Source organism: Cinclus cinclus, chromosome 3 (genome assembly GCF_963662255.1).
Source record: "Cinclus cinclus chromosome 3, bCinCin1.1, whole genome shotgun sequence".
Lineage (NCBI taxonomy): Eukaryota > Metazoa > Chordata > Aves > Passeriformes > Cinclidae > Cinclus > Cinclus cinclus.
This window is the reverse complement of record NC_085048.1, coordinates 102,479,152-102,493,146: the sequence shown is the minus strand read 5'-3', so window position 1 is coordinate 102,493,146 and position 13,995 is coordinate 102,479,152. Positions and strand designations below refer to the sequence as shown.

The following is a 13,995-nucleotide window of genomic DNA, read 5'->3' as shown; positions in this document are numbered from 1 at the left end:
AAGCAGCTTTTAAAAGTGCCCTTCACCAGTGACAGGAGGGCACTCCCAAGTGCCCCAAACTGCTGCAAAACTCCTTGAGCTTTTTTTTTTAATCCCCTCCCAGAGAAGGGATTATAAAATTTTGTGAATTCTAAACCATTGGATTTTCCTATCCCAACATACATAAGAGTTTTACATACAACTTTTCCTGCTCTTGCTTTTTCTTAACACTGTAGCCACATAAGACGACAAAAAGAACAGGATTCACCATGAAAATACCTTACTCTCAAATACAGCAGATCAGAGCAAAACTCAAACAGAGCTAGAGAGAAACATCAGTGGTAAATGATGTTTTTAAAGGACTGAAAAAGCCTTACATGGTTGCAATATTTATAATGTTACGTGTGTGCTGATGCATGCTCCAAAAATCAAACAAAAAATAAAAAATAAAGTACTGCAGGACATATGGTGGGGCCAGTTGCTGTCATAGCCTGTCAGGGCAGCTGGTCACTGCATTCCCAGGTCATTCCAGCTCAGTGCCCAGTGAAATGAGCACTACAGCAATTAGTAAGGAGGGCAGTCACTGGAACGAACCTGAGGGTCTTTGTTCTGAACACCTTGAGATGTTGTTCCCTAAACAGCTCCTGTACCACAGACTGGCCCTGCTGTCCCTCACACTCTGGACTTTCTGGACACACTGGAGGAACAGAGTCTTTTCCACTTGTTTTGTTATTCCCTGCATAAGCTCCAGCATGTTTTAAAGCTGTATTGTGTAAAAAAAACACTGAACCAATCACATATGGCAGATCCTCCCTCTACATGACAAAGCAGAAGAAACATGGCTTTTTTCCATCAGGCCTCAGAAAAGCTGAGTGTTCCTCATCACCCTCAGTGCAGAGAGCTCTCAGGTTCAGAGACAGAAGTGTTGGGAACCCATGGCAACACTGGCAGCCCTCAGTTGTACTCCCCAAGTGTCACACAGACAGAGAAGCCCTTTAAGCCGGCTCTGTGCTGACCTGTGGGACCAGTGGGATTGACTCTGAGTTCAGCTGCTTGGCAGGGACTGACAAATATCAGTCACAATGTGTACAGGCCTTGGGGACAACTGGGAAGAAACCAGCAAGCTGTCAAATGAATTTAGGGTGCATTAACTTGACATAATGCTGCTGAGGAAGTAAAAGTGAATATTCCAAAGATGCTCTTCATTCTCAGAGAGGAGCTTTCTACCAGAATAAACCCAAAGTTATTTTCTCCACCCAAGGATGTGCTTTTCCAGATACATTTTGAATAGTCTGCACCTATACACGAATACAACACAGATTCACACTCAAAGCTTTTGCACTGCACCCACAGATATGTGTGTGTGTAAAGGTGCAGGAACCAAGGCTGTAACCATATATCTAGTAATTCATTTAATGGAGCAAAGGCTTTTGGGGGCTATTTTAGAAGCCTATATAAGTCAGTTCATGTTGTTTTAAATAAATCAATGATGTAAAGAATAACATTTGAAGAGAGAAAATTAAATTTCTTTAACTTTTCAACTTTATCAGGACATGTGATTACACATGAGGCAAACACCACAATGGAGACCAGAATTCATGGGGAGTGAGACAAGCCATGTTGCTGCGAAAACAGAAAACCAGACAAACATGCTTACGCTGCTTTTTGTTTCTACACATTCCACCTGCTTTGAAGGAGTTCCCATTTACCAGGTTCATGTGGAGTCAAAAATTGAGCTAAAGGAGAGCTGCAGATGCAGGGGATGTGTAAGGGGCTAGTAGGAGGCCAAATGCAAACAGGTCTTTGCCTTTTTTCGAGATTAGTAACACAAATACAGCCATCAGCAAGCTCGTGTTACTTGGCATCACATCAATTCTTGGCTTAAATAGTCCCAGTTCAAACCCCGGCCCTTTTCCAAAACAGCACAATTCCTCTGTGACACACAACAGAGCTTACAAGTGTCCTGGCTTGTGTGGAACAGTGCCTCCCGTGGCCAGGGGATCCCAAGGAGCGGGAGTGCAGCGCTGGGAGCTCCCAGCCCTCGAGGCTCCTCCTCTCCAGGGCACCCCGCTCCTGACCACGGGCATGGCAAGGGGAGACAGCCAAGGGGCAGGAAGGGAGACAACGGGAAGGAGGAAAAGGGGGAAGAAGAAAAAACAACAAAAGTCGGGAGAGAAGAGAGAAACAACAATTGATTAATGATCTTAACCAAACAATGCACTGATACAAATGCAAGACATTTTAAAACTGTCCCTCAGCAGCAGCTGTCCTGTCACTTTGCCATCCTAAAGCTGTAGCCGGTGATGGACACAGGAAATGTTGGATCCCCCCCAAGAATATCAGGCCATGATTTGATTCAAATCCTGCAAGTAGAATCTGTCAAGTCACTTCAACACTCCTCCAAGGTATTTGCAGAATCATGATTATTTTAATTACATTCAAGTTAGAGAAGAAAAATAAATTTCATAAAGGAGTCTCATTTTCTTTTCTATGGGAAAACTTTATTATTACTCCTAAATTTGTACTAACCATTGTACAGTACAGCTCCCAACCCTACACTTGCAATCTTCTCAGGAGTCCCATCACAGTCTCTGAGATCAAACTCCTCCTGAATTGAACAACGAATTGTTATTTCTAGAGAAATAATGCACCTGGAGGTTTTCAGATTCACTACTCTCTATTAGAGAAGCAGAGAGTCCTGCAAGCTTATTCCAGCAAACAGGAAGATTGAACAGATGGACGTGTCTCATAGGTGCCACACGACACCTTTGAAGTGTGTTTGATTACATAAATTAGAAAGTAACTCCAGCAACAGTTTGTCCTCTAAATGTTACTATTAAAAGAAAAAACCCCAGTGAGCTCCAAGTTGTCGCCCCCAAGGGGTACCTCACAGAAGCAGGCCCAGCTATTCCTACTTCTTGCTTAAACCAGAAGCCTGGTCTCTTTTTAATTTTCTTTCCTTAATTTAAACTTGCTTAATTACAAGTTTCTTCTCACTATACTTTCACAGTTTTTCCTTTCTCAAAGCCATAATGAAAATACAGCAAGAGGGACACTCCAAGACCCTCACTACATGTTGCAGTGAAGTGGGCCAGCAGTTTTCCAGCCCTTGGGATTGAGTCACAACAGTTTCTGCTCTAAGCAGCCTTCCAGTTTGTCCCATAGTTTTCAACATGTGGACAGTACGTAACAGAAGTTACCAGTGCCAGAGTATTGAGTGCACAAAAGCCCTTAAGTGCACAATCCGTGGGGTCTTCAGACAGACATGTGGCACAATCACTAAGGGAAAGGTCTGGAATATTTCCTCCAGAAAAAACCTTCCTCTTCAGAAGCCTACCAGGTTTCCCCACATACCTGCCTGAAAGAGAATGAAACACATCCTCTGGGTTCCCCTCTTCTAACCTAGAGGGGCTGGGAGAGCTACTCCAGCTGTGTCTTTGGCAGAAAATCTAAAGCTTTGGGAGCTGCCTTCAAAATTCCCCGTGCATCTTCACTTAGCCCTGTGCACAGAGATTTCAGGACTCCACAGCCTCAAGACCTGCTTGAAATCTTAGATTTCCCTTAACATTTAGGATTTCCCTCAACACAGATATCTGAGTACTTGCAGACTTTCCATTTCACCTGGATTGATCAACTGTCACTTCAGACCCTAGGAGGTGCAAAAAAAATTCAGCCCAGGAATATCAGAAGTTTGTCACGGGCAGACAAACCCTTTTCCAGCTGCTACAGTTTTTTGTGTTCTCTGAAAAGATGGAATTTGGCCCAGCTACAAAGCTTCCCTCATACTTCATACATCTTCCGAAGGAAGTCAGCTTTAGCCTGAGGCACTCACAACTGGGAGTACCAAGATTCTGAAGGAATTGTGCCCATATTGTCCCACTGTGACCAGGAGTTGCAGTCTTGCAGTAGCCAACACATTAATCCTGTTTTACAGCACCCAAACCCCAGCATCTTTCACAGCTTCAGGGCCTAGCCATTCACAACACCCTCAGAAAACAGTTTTGCTGACATTTCGCCATAAAGTTACTACTTCTGATTATTTCACCATAAATTCTCACTATTTATATTAATCCCCTGAATAAAGAAAAGTGAATTTATCTTTCCTTAAGAAATGACATATGAAAATTATGAGATTTCTTGTCAGATCAATCAAAACAGCAAATTCCAAATACCAAAGATGTGATTGTACTGAAGCATCTGTAATTTAAAAAGGAGATAAAAACGTGTACAAGAGCTGTGACAAGCGGAAAAGATGGGAAGCACAGTGACAAGGGTTTATTTTTAACCTAGATCAAAATGAAGTACAAAACTGTTGCTAACACAGTAAGAAGAAAAAAAAAGATAGGAGAATGTTAAGACATGGCTTTTTTACTCTCCTCAGTGCAGAGCTTGGGGATATACCATGGGATGGGTTACTCCCTTGGGATGCTGTTTTCATGTGCAGCCAATCGTGAAGGGGCTACTCTGGAAGTCAGGGGCAGCCTCACTGCAGAGGAGGTGCCTCCCCATTTCCCCAGCCACTAATAGAGTGGGAGGTGTGGGAACACTGGAGCAGCTTCCCCGGGGCTTTTTGCTGTTGGGCACACACGGCCTGTTCTCCCTGGGAGGGGAGGGGGGTGGGAACAGGCTCCATAGCCCGTGTCATCACACAGCACTGCCATGGGGACCAGAGAAGGGGAGCTTCCCAGGCACCTCAGGGAGGATTTTCATTCCTGGACTGGAAATGGTGCTGAAAAGCTGCACAAGGCACTGATGCTCTTGCTGAAATTGTCGGTAATTCATGAGTGCAAGACATTTTTAAACCCAGCTTAATCCATCAATTAATCTCACTCTACAGTTGCTTTTGCATCATCAAAGCAGAGTAAAACAGCTGAGGGTACAAGGGTTTCTGGTGTGAAACATCTATACCACTGGCATTTATTATTCCTGTAACAATTTATCAATTCACTCAAAATAAAATAATCACTTTCCTTTTTTAAACTCAATTTGCAGACATTTATATTTACCAGATGATACACTATGCCTTTTTGTAGAAAAATGGAGGAACAAATTCTTTATTTGAGGAAAAGAGATATTCTTAAAAGAAAGGGAAAAGAGAAGGTTATGGTCCAACATTCAATTGCAAAAATCAGTGATCCTCCTCCCACATGGTATTGCTAAAACATTGCAATGAAAAAAATGGGTGCAACATTTTTCTTTTTATCATTTATACCCCACATGTCAAACCCAATTCTCCTGTTTTGTACATTAACTGAGCAAAAATTACTAATTACTTTCTGTCCAACATGTTCAGCACTGCATTCCTTGAGAGCTTTAAAGACAGAAACTTATTTTTCCAGGGCCTACATGTGATTAGGAAGTATTATTAACTCCATTTTGTCTCTTGCCATAACAGAACAGCTAAGCTGAAATTCTTGCTGTGGGTCCTTTGTGTCAGTGCCCAGACAAGAGCAGGGAAACTCCTGATAAAATAATGATAATTTCTAAGAAAATATTCTATCAAGAGAGGTAGAATGGGTTCAGAGCTCAGTCACCAGCTGCATTCACAGGTCAGGATTTACTGCTCCAGACTTTGAGGGGGGATGTACTTTACTGGTTATAGATGCTCCTCTTCTGTCCCATCAGATTTTACCATCCCCTCCTTTAGGTCTGCATTTCACTGGACTCAGCCTCTGTTCTTAGCTCTTACCTCTTTTCTTTGCTCTCCTCTCCAGCACTGCTCCCCTTCCAGCTAACTTTTTTTTAATATTTCAGCCTGAGACCAGCATGTGCCATGGGAAATTCAGTGACAACCCAACACAATTGCAAGGAACTGAAAATCTTTTAGTAAAAGCACCACCCAGAGCCTTAACCACAAAATATTTACAAGCTTACCACTATCACAAGTGCTCTGCTGCAGACACACACTGGTTAGGAGGGAATATAAATGCTCACGTAAACAGCACAAGAGAACACAACACTCAGAGATGTGTCATATACATGCATTTATCTCCATCACATTAACATGTCATATTCTGTGAACACCATTTTCAATGTTATCTGGTGAATTTTAAAATTCCTGTCTTATTTCTAAGGACTAATTTTAGTTGAATGAAAAGAGATACAAAAGGGCACACTTGAAAGCAAAAGCCTTTGTGGGACATACCTCTCTTCCACTGAAACTTCCTTCAGCTGCTGATGGGGTTTTGTGCCTTCCATTTCTCGGATGCTCACTGCGTAGATCTTAGTGGTGTAGTCAATTGCCTTTTCTCTTGCAACATCACTGTCATAACCTTAGAAAAACAAAACATGGAATTAAACAAACTACCCTTGTTTCAACAGTGGTAGAGCAGAGAACAAGAAATCTGCACCAACAAAAGGAAGGAAAAAATCCTACCAAGCTCTCCTTACACTGAAATTTAGCACAGCAAAGCTTCAACTTAAATGCCTGTGTGAATCCTCTGATTCAGGAAAGGAAGACTGAATGAAATCCTCTTTACCTCCATCTTCTTCTGCATCTGTGTCTGACTCTTCACTGTCCACCAGCTTGCTCTCCTGGATGCCCAGGAACTCCCTGGTCCAGATCATGAGTGCGGTGTCGGCGCCACCCACGGTGAGGAGCACAGAGTCATTGTGCAGCCACTGCACATTGGTCACCTGGGCACTGTGCCCCACGTACTTCTTGAACCTGGCATGCTGGCCCTGCAGCACAGAGAGTCCCCCAGCTGGCAGCCTGGCACCCCACAACAGGGCCTGCTTCCTTTTCCTCTCCAGTCCCTGAAATAAATACACTTCTTACCTTCACTGGGTAGGAAAAGAGCTTCACAAACCCAAAGTCATCTCCTGTGGCCAGGAGGGTCCTGTCCTTTGTGAGACTGGCTGCGTTGACAACAGTGACATCGCTGTGCACGGGCCAGATCCCCTCACATGTGGGACCAAGCACACATGTCCACGTGTCCCATTCAATCTTCTCTATCTGCAAGCAAAATTTCCCCAAATGAAGGCTTCTTACTTTAAACGTACCAAATACACACTAGTTTTGTGCATGTAGTTTTCTATGTTGGACATTAATTTTTTTTTTTTATATTTTTAGTTCTTAAGAAACTGTGCTGTTGCAGTTTGTTAATATAAACTGTGTATCTTCATCAAAAGGCTTAACACTTTAAACATTCCCATTTTTCCAAGGCAGAGCCTGCTTTGGACACAAATCTGCCTGAAAATTTTCTGAGGTACTAAAAATGGCAATTTTATAGCACAATCACATGTCACCAATAATCAGCTTCACAAAAAGCCAGGTCCTGCTGCATTAAGGTGGTTTTATAGCCTGTATGGAACTGGTTACACAGAAAACAGGTGACTTTGAGAAGGGGATTATGGCAAATGGCTGCTAATAAATAAACAATAATAAATTTAGAGATACAAGCAGGAGCCTACACATTCTGCCATTTACAAATGCTAGGAAAGCCACTGTGCAATTACTAAATAATTCTAATCATTGTAAATATAGCATTATATAAGGAAAAAAAAACACAAATGAACAAAAAAACCCCCACCATTTGAAGACAATTCTTAAAATTAATTTTTACAGTAAAAAAAAAATAATACCTCAGCAATTCTTATAATATGTCTTTTCCCCCTTGGTGCTTCAAAAAATAGTTGTTCTTTGGCACCAGAATTGACTTGCAATAACTTTCCTGGATACAAAAGGAGAGTTTGTTATGAACCTGATTAATTATTGTGACTATTAAGAACTTTATTTTGATTGAGTGAAGAGATTTCTGGGGGTAAATTAAGAAATCATCTTCTAGAGAGTTATTCATAGCCAAAGTAACACAGATGCTTAAAATCATTCTTGTAAGGGTCCTATACTCTGATTCAATGTATTAGTACTATTTTCAATACCATCCAATATCCTTAAGAAGTTTCTGCTGATAGGGAATATTTTGCTTGTGTTTCATCATCACACTAATGGAAGTAAAAAAATAAAAGCACGTGCTATTGATATCCCTAATAATTTTACAAGGAAGCTTTGCCAGCCCCTATCCATTCTGCAGTGCCCCACTGGCAGAGCCAGTCCCAGTCTGAGGTGTCCTGGGATGGGAAGTGTGCTGTGCCCATGGAGATGCTGTGGTGCTGCTGTCACTGGCTCACACCACGTTTTGGGGCTGGCACACAGCAGGGACAGGGCTCAGGCACACAGGTGGTCCCTCACAGATCACATCTGCTCTGGGAAAGCTCACCGGCATGAGCTAATTATGGATCCTGCTGAACTTAATTAGTCAGGACAATCAGGCTCTAGTTTCTTGCAGGGATTGCCATGCAGAGCTCAGCAAGGAGAGGAAATTGGAAACCAATAAATGAAATTGGACTGGATCCATAAAGTGCTCCATGAGGAAAAAGCATTTGCATTAGTGGCTGATCTCAAGAACTGGAGGGGAACAGTTTCCTGGTATCCCATTTTACGGGCATTTCCAATCTAACCAACACCTCACCTCTGGAGTCCCAGTCGATGTGGGTGATGTAGCTGGAGGCACCTTTGCAAATGCCAACTCTTTTGCTTGTAAGGACATTGTAAATATCCACAAAGTTATCATGGGAAGCCACAGCCAAGTACTTTCCTGATTCTGTAAGGAGGAGACACAGAGGGTTATTGAAGGGTAAATCTTCTAACTGATCCTGGTGTGATTTTCAGCACTGTAGTGAATTCACCAGGCAGGGGTGGGCCTGTTATAGTGCAGCACACAGCCACATGGAATTGTAAAGCATTTAATGCATGAAGCACATACAGAGCCAGCCTTCCTTTGGAACATTCAACCTTGTCTGGACAAGAGAAACAAACTGCAAAATTAACACCCCTCTTCCACCTTATCATCTGGTTGTACCTCGTGAAAACTTTATGTCCGAGATCATCTCCTTCCTGTGGTGAAAGGAGACCATGTCCTCCACAGTGTCAGCATTCACCACCAGGAAACTGCCGTCGTTCAGCCCAACCGCCAGGGCCTTCCCGTCGGGAGAAAAGGCACAGCAGCGCCCGCCTGCGGGAGAACAGGGAAATGAGGTTGTCAAAGTTCAGAGACTGGGACTGAGAAAACCATCAGTGAACTGCAACTGAAGGGTTTTTACATCAAGCATGTCGTTTTAAAACAGATTTGTTCTCTCTTGAAGGAGATACGTTACAGAGGACCATGAGGGGTGTTTTGTTACACGGTGCTCTGGAGTTGACTATGATGATTTAATCCCTTTTAAAACAGGTTTATGTGTAAACACCACCTTTCAGCCACATCCCAACACATCAGTGACAGAAATAAAACAAAAACAAACCCACTCAAAACATATACAGAAAGGAAATCCGGATGGAAAATTCAAAGACTCATCAAGGGCAGTGTATCTGTGCCCCAGCATTATTCCTGACCATACTCTCTCCTGCAGCTATCATCCATCCCCAAGTTCACCACTCCAAAATATTTAACTCTGTTTTGTCCTAGTCAGTTAAGAGTTCCTGGGCTCCAGATCTGTCACCAAAAATAAAAAATTCTGAATTTTCTGAAGGATATCAATCAGTAAATAAAAGAAGAGTAATTTTGAAAAGGCAGGATTTCAACATAGCTTTTCTAATTTTATACAAAGGAGAGGGCAGGAAAAGTGTTAATTTTAGAGAATTTGGTCTAACAGGTAAAGCTCATATTGACAGCAAAAGATAACTGTGCTCAACATGCAGGACGTTGTACTTTTGTCCCTATAAGGAAATTATTTTATATCAGCAATGTACTGGCCTTAAGTATTCCTAGGGAGGAAAGTGATTCTGAGGTCAACTCATCTCCCTTGAAACTGGGGGAAAAGAGGCTGAAGTTCATTTTTTTATTATTCATTACAATAGATTACAGTCCTTTTTCTTCCTTCCCTTTTCACTGACTAGACACATGCCAAAGACAATTTATTTCCTGCCCTACCAATTTCTTAATGACTGTGTCCTTTGCCTACCCAATGAATGCCTGTGACTGAAAGCAGAGAGGAGCTGCTGCAGAAGCAGAGGGTCCATGGCTGGCCCAGGGCCTGGCCAGGGCAGAGTTTTTTGTTACCTTTTTTGAGTTTCCTCACTGCCAGCATGCGGTGTTGTGCTGAGAGCTCCCAGATGCGCAGGGTTTTGTCGTCACTCACGGTGGCACACACGGGCAGGAGAGGATGAGCTGCCAGGCCCCACACTTCTCCTTCCATATGGCCCTGCAGGAAAGCATTACATACAGGAGGAAATAATACATGTGGGGCTGTGTAATGTGTCCTTGGTCAGCCTCATTTTGTAAGGCCCAGGAAATAAAGGTCTTCACCATCTCCTCTCTCCAAAGCTTTCCATGTCCAAAGACCTGAACATCTGCTCTGTCTCTCCTGACAAATGTCTAAAACACTCTTCTATAGTCCCCTTCACCATTACTGGCTGCAATTCATGTTATTCCGATATTCTCCTTTCCAAACTTGAGATGAATAGGGAGCAGTTACACCCCAAACAGGACTTTAGCCGGAAATCCTAATACTGGCTAATCCTCAAGTGTCCTTTTTTAGATACTTGTTTGCCCAACAAACACATAATACTTTGTTTTAATCTTGCCTCAGATTCTCAGTTTTCCAACTTGTTAATCACTCTTCCTGTTTTTTTCCAGCTTTCCTTCAGTTTGCTTACAGTTTGCTAGCGCTGCATATCAAGGTTAAATAATTTCTTACTGCTCTCTATCTGCATTACTGAACGAGCTCAATGTTTTATAAAACACAACTTCACACATCTTGGATAGTAAAGCAGTCATGAGGATGAGACAAATTTGAAGGATTACCTCATGTGATCAAAATTTACTGATAAAAAGAATACCAAAGAATCAGCATTTTTGTAAAAATACAGGAAATAGTTTGCTATGGGAGATCCATACAGTACCTGAACTAGCAGAGTCATAGGCCCACTTTTATCAATTTCAAGTATTTCTCCATTTTTAGTTCCTACCAGGATGTGCCCATGCCCCAGGCTGATGGCTCGGATGGAGGGGTTGTCTTCTAGAAGTAAACCTGAAGAATGCAAGATTTTTTTTAAATTTCATATCATCTGCAGTTTATATATAATTCAAATCTGTTCAAAATCATGAACATGAAATAAAATTGGCTGATCAAACTGCCAGATAATCCATGGATTCCTTACTAATTCAGAGAGGGGAGTTTGTCTGTAGTAGTGGCAATACAAAGGCTGACATTTTACTGCTTTAGCAGTGTCAGGGTCTGAGGGGTTCAGGAGTTTGGATTTGCCAAACTCAAGGCTGGGCACATTTCTCCTTAAAATCATTCCACCAATGAAAACTAAGCTTGATGTCATGAAACAGAGGAGGGAATAGCAGAACAAACTATAAATGACAAGGAATACAAGAAATATATCTTATATGGATCAAACCAGAACATTCCAGCACAGAGTAAGCCCTGTGTTGCTGTTCCCTTGGGCTTCTGGTAAGAATTGACACTCAGTCCTACCCTTTTATACCATTGTACGACCCTCCATGCACACAGTCCTTACTGGAACACACTGAAAACCAATACCTTTAGAACTAGCAGAGAGTGCTGCTCTTTTAATAGCATATGTCTTCAGACATCTCTCAAACATATCATCCCAAAGCGCCACAATTCCGTCTTTTCCACCCGTTACAAAACCCTGCACAATCACAGTAGGAGAACACACACAGATGTCAGCACTTACGGGATTGATTCAAAAGGACATGTCCAAAAGCACAATAAAGTCTCCCTTGCTTTTTATTCATGTGTCAAACCCAAAATGCTGGGGCCTGTATCAATGAGGAAAAATTTAAGTGGATGAGATTTAGAGTTGCTTTTTAGGGTTATAAAGATTTGCAACAATATGGAGCACACACTGTTATAAACAGGAATGCTGGACCAGGACATTTACCTGCATGTGGAAATAAGTGATGGAAAAATGTATTTTACTCTTAGAAGAAGCAGTAGTTGGCAGTAACAGCTTCTCAAGTTATTCCGAATTCAACTGACTTAACAGATGCTTCAACCCAAGTTCTAATAATGCATCAGGGACCAATTGTCTTAGTAACTCCCTGGGTAGATTATCTTGGCCAAGTGAATGTAAAAGAGCATAAATAACTAACCAACAGAAATCTAAGTGAAGAGGATGTTCAGTGCCAAGATCAAACAGAAAAAATGATGGGGAAGTGGGGGACAATCAAATAGGGCCTGAAAAGACTGAGCCACAGGGATCTTAATTGACCTTGATATATAAAAACATTAATAGCTAGCATTCTTCTCATCCTTTACTTCTACAGTTGAAACTATAACCTCAAAAGGGATATTCCATTATTGACATCATCTTCAAATTGCCCTTTGTCCTAAGGTCATTTATGTGATACAAATATTTTGCCATAATTTCATTTACAGATTTATTGATGCAACTGAAAGAGAATTCTTTTCATATCTGGAATAGCTAACTCAAAACCCAAAACCTTTGGATATCTAAAGTCTTGACTAAGACACAGTGATAATATTATTAAAAGATCGTATTTCATATTTTGGAAACAAGTAATGCACGAATATTTTTGGGAGGAGGTTGAAGAGGCAATGAATGTTACCCCTTACTCTTCTGTGGTTTACACAAACATGAAAATGACACTCCTGAGCAGAATGAGAAATAAATTCTGGATTTTTAGGGGTCAGGTACCAGCACATGGAACAAGATGCTTACAAATCCAGGTCTGTCAAATAACATCAGCTTTGCGATTTTAATCACAAACCCCTCTAAAATCCATTAGTGCAATGAAAATCAAGGTGAAGGAAGGTGATCAATACTTTGTCCAGCGCATGCATGGCAAACACAGGTCCATCATGGGCTTTCACTGTCCTCAACAGCAGGGTCTCCTTCCAGATGTAGATGTCCCCAGTGGCAGCCCCAGAGAACACCAGCTCCTCCACACGACCGTACGAGACACTCATCATAGTCTCCAGCTTCCCCACGCTCCCAAATGTGCCCCGCTTGGACGTGAAGCCTCCCCCTGCAACAGCAGCACAAGGCTTGTTCTCTTTGGGCTCCCAGCCATGGAGCTGGAAGGAACAAATGTTTGATCCAAAGGTCTCCTGTGCTGCCTAGTAATGGAAATCTAGAAATTGGGGCACAGGAGAAAACACAATCAAAAGAAATTAATCCAGAAATCTGCTGTTTTCTAGAACCTATCTCTGGAGAGATCAGTCTCAGTTTTTCAGACTGTATTTCCAAACAAGAGAGAAATTTGGTAAGGAATCCTGCAAAAACAACTACTGCAACATCTGGCAGGATAGTTTTGGCCCACAGCAGCTTCTGCCATGCTGCTTCTCTCTAGAGGTGACCACAACTAGAAGATGGGTTTAGTTGTCCCCTGGCATCCTGGCAGCAGTTTGGCAGCATAAATGGCAGGGTTTGCTCCTCCTCTGGTTGTCAGAGAACCAAATCACCACAGCCTTGCTTTGGGTCAGGAAGCAGAAGCAACCATACGGCCCATGAACCAATGCTTTGACAAAAATGCACATAAAATTACAAAATATCATCTGCACTGGTGACCTTGTGTCAAGGTGCTACTGTGAGCTTCACAGCTGACATCACACTGAATCCCACTCCATTGAGCAAATCTGAATTTAAAATGCACCATTCTTATTGCAAAGAGACTATTCTTGGAGTAAGATGCTGCTTCATGCACATTCCTATCATGGAATTTGGCAAGTAGCAATGCAAGTCTATGTAATCACTGCAAAAATAGCCTAAAGAATAAAAAAAAAGCAGAAAAAATAATTTTTAGCCTTAGAGCACCTGAACCACTTGAGTGTTTAAAGTATGGTATGAAGTGCAGGAAGCTCTTAAAATTACCTATATTTGAGTTGTCATGAATACTTGTGCCATGTGTACACAACTAAAAAGTCATGAAGAGTGACAAATCCAGTCCTGAATAAAAAATATCCTCAATCAGAGCCTGATTTTCTGGGAACCAAGGATGTTTGCTTAGGAGAATTCCTTAATAT

General features: G+C 42.0%; 1 protein-coding gene across 1 annotated transcript in view; it reads right to left on the bottom strand.

The window, feature by feature from the left end:
- Positions 1–13,995, bottom strand: part of EML6 (EMAP like 6) — an 87,430-nt gene that overhangs the window by 14,467 nt on the left and 58,968 nt on the right. Inside the window, 10 exon segments of the mRNA XM_062489403.1 lie at positions 6,125–6,251; positions 6,459–6,660; positions 6,758–6,934; positions 7,564–7,652; positions 8,451–8,582; positions 8,841–8,993; positions 10,038–10,179; positions 10,880–11,007; positions 11,527–11,638; positions 12,796–12,998. Of these exon segments, the coding sequence (XP_062345387.1) occupies positions 6,125–6,251; positions 6,459–6,660; positions 6,758–6,934; positions 7,564–7,652; positions 8,451–8,582; positions 8,841–8,993; positions 10,038–10,179; positions 10,880–11,007; positions 11,527–11,638; positions 12,796–12,998 (1,465 nt within the window).